This window comes from Acartia tonsa, chromosome 7, assembly GCF_053477335.1.
Source record: "Acartia tonsa isolate MP-2025a chromosome 7, ASM5347733v1, whole genome shotgun sequence".
NCBI lineage: Eukaryota > Metazoa > Arthropoda > Copepoda > Calanoida > Acartiidae > Acartia > Acartia tonsa.
In genome coordinates this window covers 52,172,631-52,181,403 of record NC_137266.1, presented here as the reverse complement: position 1 = coordinate 52,181,403, position 8,773 = coordinate 52,172,631, and the positions used below count along the sequence as shown (strand labels likewise).

The 8,773-nt window shown below is 36.7% G+C and overlaps 1 protein-coding gene across 1 annotated transcript; it reads right to left on the bottom strand.

Annotated features, from left to right (window-relative positions):
* Nucleotides 1–1,678: 1,678 nt before the first annotated feature.
* LOC145323971 (uncharacterized) lies at nt 1,679–5,294 on the bottom strand. The gene is made up of 4 exons (XM_080166597.1): nt 5,213–5,294; nt 4,535–4,657; nt 2,997–3,195; nt 1,679–1,827 (listed from the first exon to the last, which is right to left on the bottom strand). Exons 1-4 carry the CDS (start codon nt 5,287–5,289, stop codon nt 1,762–1,764), a joined length of 465 nt encoding a protein of 154 aa, XP_080022723.1. The 5' UTR covers nt 5,290–5,294; the 3' UTR covers nt 1,679–1,761.
* Between the last annotated feature and the right edge of the window lie 3,479 nt (nt 5,295–8,773).

The following is an 8,773-nucleotide window of genomic DNA, read 5'->3' as shown; positions in this document are numbered from 1 at the left end:
AAATCATCTCATTCATAATATCTCATCATTTACAAAAAAAAATATTGCTGTGCGGATTATTTAATTGTGCTGATTATGGTTGCCTGCAAGAAATACACCAATCTTACTGCTGAAAGACTGCCACAAGTAGACTCAATACCCCATTTGTGCCACAAGAGAAATGATAGAAATATAGAGTTTAATAATGGTGCCTTGATAAAGTCATATTTTTTTTCTAAATAATAATTTTAATTAGATATTATCTAAATTACAATGTTATAATACATGAATGGGCAATTTGATAAAAAAACAGTAAAGAATTCGTTTTTACTTTAAATGAGAGTAAAAAATTCTTAGAAAAAGACGGTAAAATGATAAAAAATATTTCCCTTTTCCCCTCATATTAAGTCATAAATCCAAGACATTTTTGTAAATTTTGGCTGATTATTATAGCTAATTGCGCATCATTGTTAATCTTTAAAATTTCTTGGAAATTCTATATGTTCTACATCTAATAACTCATCCTGAGTTAGTGCAGAGCATGTGTAAATCCAGCTGGGTTATGGACCTCTGCAAGGGTTCTGCATATATGAAAACTTATCCCTTTTCATTTACATTTTATTTCTAAAATATGGGAGTGTGTTTTCAGTGCTTGATATGCACTTTATGGGAAAGCACCCTAAAACTAACCTTAGCTGTCCTTGCTTTTTAAAAAATATTCTTTTACATGAAGCAACTCTGTAATCAATGTCCAAAGCAAATGTCCACCTGAAGGAGGGGGGGGGGGGGGGGATCACTGTATATTCACAGGGTAAATATCAAAAGTTTAATATGAATATATTAATTTACACACAAGATAACTTTAAGTTCAACTTCTTTCTTTAGAATAATTGTTTCAGTAATTTGTTTTATATTTATTACCAATGTTACTGAGGACGAATTAACATTCTGCCTTAAAGGAAGCCTGCAAGAAATAAAATGCTTTAACTACAAAAAGACTGTCACAAGTATACCCAATACCCAAAATTTGGAGCCTCCAACTTCAATAACAAAAAAATTATTTGCATTTCAAAATGACATTTTAGGTATATGAAAATTTGAAAGTTTTTCATTGCTCATGATAGAAATTTCAATATCAAATAACGTCGCCTAGTCTCAAAATTATCATTGTCAGAAACTTTGGTTGCCAGTAACTGATTACATTATTACAATAAAAACATCACAATTTATAGTCAAAATCTCTGCAAAAATTTGGTTTAATTTGCGTTTAAAATTATAGCGGAAACAAATGAAACTTATACAAGCTCGACTGTGATTGGTTGTTGAGCTGATTTGGCCTTCTGATTGGATGGAAATACTACAGAACTCCTGGTACAACGGAACTTAAACTGAATTTTTTTTGATTATATTGGCTATGAATATGGGTGTTTTGATTGTAATAATCTAATCAGTTACAGGCAACCTAACTTTAAGCTTATAATTTTATTTCTAGGCAATGTAGTTTTATTTTGAAATTTTCTGTGTTTTAAAATTTTCATGTAACTAAAATGTCATTTGAAATATTTTTTTGTTATTGAAACTGGATGCTTCAAATTTGGGTTATTGGGTCTATGTGTGGCAGTCTTTCAACAGTTAAATTAGTGTATTTCTTGCAGGCTTCCTTTAATGTTTTCTTTGTTTTTTTAAATACCGCTCTCTCACTTGCTTTCATCCTTGTGAACATAATTGACAATATGTATATTAAGATATCAATTATTGTAAATGAATTGTTTTAAAACATATTTATGGTAAACTTTCCTTAGATTTTCTTTTGCCTCCTAAAAACTGTTTTGCTCTCTCTTTCAAATCCTGAATAAATCAAAGTAGTTATCCTCAAAGTGTCTTTCTTGTATTATTAAATTATTGAAAATACCAGTAGGTTATATTAGGTACAGGGTAGCTATTGCAGGTTTTAGGCCCAGGCATACAGAATTATGGTAGTATCAAACAAAATATTAAAAATCCATCCCTTATGTAATATTGTGATTGTATTCTCTCAAATTATTTTGAAAGGGGTCATGAATAAGGTGCAGCTAACATGCCAAATAAATCCAAAATAATATTTTGGTGACCGATAAAAAGGTCGTCCTTACTTCAAAGCATTGTCCCCCAAAATCACAAAATATGTATAGAAATATTTTTTTAAAGGAATTCCATTGTTGGTTCAGCTGGAAAGGGGTAGTGGCGCCGTTCTGAGGTCAAGAATTGATTTGAGGGAAAGTACCCAAAATTTAATCAGAGTTATAAAACATGATTGAATTGATTATAAATGTAAATTATTTAATTCATCAAGGGATAAAAGTTTTTCTCGTATTCATTCGAATCCGGTGGATAGGAACCGGTTCTCATCCATACGAAAAAACTATGTCTAGCATCGTTTTATATCCACCTTTCTACGAATATAGAAATGTACAATCATATGATTAAAACCAGTTTTTTTAGCCGGTGCCTTTGGCGGAAAGCCGTTTATAATACGATGCGAGAAATAACTATTCCAGTATCGCTACGAAACCGATTAATATCTGATGGATTACAACCGGTTCTCAGCCATACTGATAAATTATGTGTAGCATCTCATTATATCCAGTGTTCTATGAATATCTATAATACAAAGTAGAACGATGTCTCTCTGTCCGTCTGAAGCTTAAGATCTCAGTAACCGCTGAACCGATTGGGCTCTACTTTTCAGGGATTATACCTACTGGTCCTGTGATGATTTTAAGCTATTTTCTTGGGGGGTGGGACACCCCCCACCCCCCAAAAATCAAAAAATACCCCCCCCCCTTTTTTTATTGCAGAAGATTTCCTTGGTCCTTTTACAAATTTCACCTTCATTTTTTTATCACCTCTTGGGGCAAAGCTCCTAGAGGCTAGGGGCGAAGCCACTAGTATATAAAACTGTGTAATCACAAGATTAAATCTTATAATACGATATAATAAATAATTATTCTTTATGAGATTTTAAGTGAATTACTTACTTTTCTATTTTTTTTGGTTAGGTAAGCAGCAGTTTCTTTAAAAACCAAACTGGAAGCTTTTATTTGAGGAATTCCAGAAGCCTCAGCCACAATTTCTAAAATTCTGCTTGCACGGTCAGAACACTTTGCAGCACCTTCCTTTGTGAATAGTAATTGTGAAAAGTAATTGCGGACCTTGGAGAGTAGGGAGGTTTCAGGGCTGAAAACAAATTAAATAATAAGTTTATCAATTATGTATTCAAAAGCTAAGCTGTCTATAATTAGGGTCAGTCCGTATGCCAGTCAGTAAAAGATAGCTCTTATTGTTAAATTAGGCATGTTAGAAATGTCTATCATGATTACAGTAACAGTAAGGTATGATATAGGAAGGGTAGTAGGCTAGTAGCTCTATAATTGTTACAATAAAGATTATTAACTTATTTGAAAATTACCCTATTCATCTGATTTTAGAAATAATGATTCCTAGGACAACAAGGTATGATTTTATAAACAAAACTTTGTTTCTATGGATTTTGTCATTCTTGTTATGCCTAAGGAACAAATGTAGTGAAACTTTCAATGATTAAGATGAAGATTGATAACCAGTAATGCAATTTAAAACAAGGATGATAACATCCATAACAGTGAAGCTCTAAACGGTAGGACAAACAAACATTTAGACTTGTATAGTGTGTGAACTGAATAATCAGAATATAAATGTATATTAGTTGAAACAAAATTTTAAGTGAATTTGTTTTAAAAATGTTTAAATACAGGATATTGGTTTTAGGACATACTCACATTTTTTAGGACTATAGAGGTGCTTGGCTCATAGAATTATACTTTGTTGTCCTAAGAATCAGTATTCTAAAAATCAGAACAATTGAATTATCATATCACATAAAAGTTTGTTGTTAAAAAGTAAATAATTCAACATGTTTAAAATGGATGTAGGGACATTATTGTAACAATTAAAGAGGTTCTAAATAAATTGTACCCAACTACTACAGTAATCAACCCGTGACTGTGGCTCAACACGTAGCGCATCCGCTCGTTGTCGGGAAGGTGATAGGTTCGAATCTCGGCCCGACACCGCGTCATAACTAAAGACGTTAAAAATGGTTCCCACTGCTACTATGTCAGATGCACGACGTAAATAGTTTGAGTGGGGAGAATGCCTTGGCCCAAAACAGGCGCAACTCGCTACCATGCACAGTTGGGACTTCTCAAACAAAGGTCGTGCATCTCAGAGAGTTGGTTGTCTGATGGGTGAATGGACGCTTTACACCGCAATCATAAGTATTGTATGTATGTTTCAAGGTGCGTGGAAAGAGGTCTAGTTACCTAGTACCCGAAGCGACACCTAGCCCCCTAGAGTCTTAACTCTTTAACTACAGTAATCACCATGCAATGTTTGAAACAGATAGAATAATTCTAACTTGCATAAATTAGTGAAAAAAGCAATCCGTTCCAGATGGACGGACAGATGTACAGATGGATGTACAGGCCGACCCTAATTATAGAAAAGCATCACTTTTAATAAAATAGGAGAATGTTACTTTGAGTCAAAGTCCTGTGCTAGGAAACTAGGATCATTGGTTGTTTGGTCTATTCCAGCCACTGACAAAATAGTTCTAACACTTGCAGCCAGTTCTCCAGTCATGTCCTTGTTAGCTGATATCCTAGAGAATTACAAATTTTAAATGTAGCAGTAAGTAAGCAGAAAAAAATTCTTCTAGTGAACACACTAGCAGTTAGAAAATGTTATTTATGTAATTCAAATACTTATTAAACACATCTATCATTTAAATACACATTAAGCAAAAATGTTTAAATCATTATTAGATGTAACAAATTCTGTTGATTGAATTTTGGAACTGGCAAAGACAATTTTAAGTCAGCCTTTGTAAGTTTTGTAAATACAAGTAGTTAATAGCAAATATTATATCTATGTTGATTTACTTTTCAACATCAAATAGGAGAAAACTATTCTTTGTGAAATACAGAACCTCCCACCTCTAATTTTGAAATGATTTTAAAAATTAAAACACAAAGTAATGGATCGGTTAATTTTACTGTAGGTGATATTGAGACAGGTCAGACACAATGATAAAAATGAGATCAAAAAGTTTGTATAGTTGACAAAAGCCTTTTAAAAGTAGGCTGAGGCCCACTAGATGTTTGTTTTCATATGAATTTTTTTACAGGAAAATGGAAATTAAAAAAAAAGTATTAACCTTTCTATATTTTTTTCTTCATCAGCATCAACTGTTGTGTCTTCATCCAATTTGTTTTCATCCATATTTTCATCCATTTTCAATTCCTGAAATCATCATTTAAAATGCAATTTAATGATATGAAAACAATTGTAACCAATTTACTCACAGAAACTCTAAGAGTCTTTTTTTAATGGCTAAATTGTTTAGCAAATAAGTCCTATTTGGAGCTATAGCTCAATTTGTTTTCAACCAATATAATAACGTTTTCTTATTCATTTGCTTAACAACTTTGGGGACTAGTGTAATAAACAGCCCATTGTCCCCTCTCTCACTGCCTTTTTTCCTTCTCCTTGTGTGAAATGTACAATTACAAAATTTTCTGACTGTTAAATCTAAATTATGTGTGCAACCTATAGTGAATAGATTTTTTAATTCCATCATTTAAAATCCAGTGATGTTTTTAAAGGTGTATAAAAAATACTAAATTACATGCTGCACAAACAACTAACCCATTGATTGTTAAACATTTAAAAAGTAGCTTTGCTGATTTATATATTTATTTCACAGAGTATGAAAATAATTTCTGAGTTAATAGTTGATTGACTAAGGAAATGTTTAGAAGATCCAGTCTAAAATAGGTTCATGCGACATAAAGAAATCTGATAGGCTAAAAACATCAAAAAATCTTAAAATGAAAGCTTTTTTATAATTACGGTTGGTCCGTCTGTCCATCCTGAGCGGATAGCTTTTTTCGTTAATTTAGGCATGTTAGAATTGTCCTATCAATTTCAACCTTTGCATGGGGATTCCTTTAATAGTTAGGTACGATTTAGAAAGCGTAGCAACTCTATAATCATCACCAAAATGTCCGTAGTCCATTTTAAACATGTAGATTTTTTTACTTTTTGAACAACAAATTTTTATGTGATCTATTTATAAGATTGATCTTATTTTTGGTATACTGATTCCTGGGACAATATTATAAGCGAAGCAACTCTATAATCAAGTCCTAAAATGTAAGTATGTCCATAAACATTATCCTGTATCAAGCAGTTTTTCAACGAAATTACCTACAATTTTGCTTCGACTCTTATACATTTACATTCTGCTTATTCCGTTCTAATGTGGTATTCGGCAACCGTGAGCCATGCCTATGGCACCCCTGATCTGGGGTTCGGTGGAGGGTCAACGGCCCTCCCCCGAGTCCTGGGGAAGGGGTCTAGTGACCCCCTCCCTACGCTTAGAATTAATGATTGAATCTGTCATGTTTATTATGGTTAACTGTATTCTTAATTCTCCCCCACCCTTTTCAGGGATGGGGGATCATTATTGCCCAAACTGACCATTGTATATGTATTATTTATGCTTTTATGTTATGATTATTTATTCCTATCCATGTTATTATTGTTTGTTGTATATAGCTTCAGTATCTTTTAAACCTTCAATAAAGTGACAACTGAAATTAGATGTTGATCATTATCTAGTGAAAGCTAGAGAAGCGTAGCTTCTCTATAGTAAGGTGTCCACGTCTGTCACACTGCCGTAATCTAATTGAACTCCGGTGTCTGCCCTTTATCCTCGGCGGATACCACAACTTTGGTGACAGCTGTGTGAGATTACGGCGAACCACAAGTGTAGAGCAGACGCGCATCTGAGGCTAAGGTACTCCCAGCAGTGAATCTGGCAAAACTGACGCAAGCAACCTGAATTACCCACCCTGGACAGCAAAGTTTAACTCTGCATCCGGCAGTTGTGGAAGCGAGACAGCGAAATTCGACGAATAACCGCGAGCAGCGCTGATATCTAACGGAGAATTGAGCGCCAAAAGGGCTGAAACAGGCCTGCGGACCGGCTGAAACAAGCCAAATAAGTGTAAACGGCTGGAAATAGGCCAACTTTACTGCAAGAAATAGCAGGATCCGAACCAGTGGCGCTAGCAGGACGGGACATTCCCTGCCGCCATCAGCCGGATTTGGATCAGCGGCGCTAGCAGGACGGGACATTCCCTGCCGCCGATAGGCTGAAACATGCCACATAGCTGCAAGCTGCGAGCTAACATACGAGCGTAGTGCACCAGAACAGAGAAAAACTACGTCAACTCCGAGTATCCTGAGAAGCTACAACGCAGCCACCCATCTAGAAAACAGATATTATATCACATTTGCAGGGATTACCACCCTAGTGTGATGGCCAAACAATAGATTTATGAGCAAAGCTTGGCAAACAAATTGTTGTGTTGTGATAAATCTAAGAATAGAACAGGCTTGGATTATTGTGTATTGTGATAACAGCTAAAAATAGAACAGAGTTGGTAAACAAATCTGTTATGCAATTGTGATAAGGACAAAAATAGAAGCTAGATGTAATATAATAAAGACCCTGATATACAATCAAAACAATCTCAAGCCCACAGCACAACAACAATACACCCCTTATTCCAAGGGAAGGGGAGGGGCCCCTCTCCATTGAAGGCAAATACAATCAGGGTGATATAATAGATAAGCCTAGGATTAAGAAGAAAGGCCCTATTACACCAGCACACAGTTACCCCCCTCCCTCACAGGGGGAACGGACGGAGTTACCCCCGTCCCCTCACGCGCTTCCCCCTTCCTACCCACACTAGACTAAGTCCGTCTGTAGTGTGGGGCTAGCGATCGGACACACAGAGCGCCATTCACGGGTAGCGCAACAGAGTGCGGAAAATATCATAAATCCAACGGACGAAGCGGACCAATGAGAGAGCGAGTTGAGGGGTGAGAGCGCGTTTTCCCCATGTGCGCGGATTTGACGGCGCGGACGCGCGTTACAAGGACAGGAGATTCCACGCACACACACACACACACACACACACTCACACCGGAGCGGAGCTACTCCATAGCATTTAACAGGGGTATTTTAGCAAATAAAGAATTGCAAGTTTCTTTCCTTCTAGCTCTAGTGTGATAAAGGAAAACCCAATCAGTTCCTGACAGCAGTTCAGACCCTCAACATCTATCTACCTCTACCAGCCTACCCGACAACCTCAACACCTAACTAGTGATAAGTACAGCTAAGTTATATCTTTGCAACTAAACTCCCAACCTAGTGATACAAACAGTGTTGGCTGTTAGGCTAGGAAGCCTCAAGTGACAAACCATTCATTTTAGTACTGTATAACTTTGTGCCCGCCGTTTCACCGTTGACCCAATGGACCAGCATCAAGCCCCAGGAGGTGACCAAGCCCCAGGATGGCTCCAGGATGACCCTCAGCCGGCCCCAGCCGAGTACCGCAAGCTGATGCTGAGCAATCTGCCGGAGTTTAGAGGGCCGCCCAAGCAATCCTGGTCGGCACATATCCGCAGACTTGAGATGTCATGGGCGGCTTACTGCGTGCCACCTCATGATTCCCTCAACCGCCGCAACGCCCTACTACTGTCATTGGTAGGGCAAGCGGCGGAAATGGCGTCCCATCTGTTTGGCGAGGCAGGCCAAGCCTTGACCTACGAACAGGTCAAGACCGAGTGTGAATTGCTATTTCGCCCTGCTTTTGAATCCCAAACGCTTAAACAAGCGTTTAGGGATTACAAGCAACACTCGACA

Coding starts and splice junctions, on each gene's coding strand:
- LOC145323971 (XM_080166597.1), bottom strand. CDS start 5,289: ATGGATGAAAATATGGATGAAAACAAATTGGATGAAGACACAACAGTT. Junction 3,196..4,534: donor GCACAGGACTTTGACTCAAA/GTAACATTCTCC, acceptor ATTTGTTTTCAG/CCCTGAAACCTCCCTACTCT. Junction 1,828..2,996: donor TAACCAAAAAAAATAGAAAA/GTAAGTAATTCA, acceptor TGATTTATTCAG/GATTTGAAAGAGAGAGCAAA.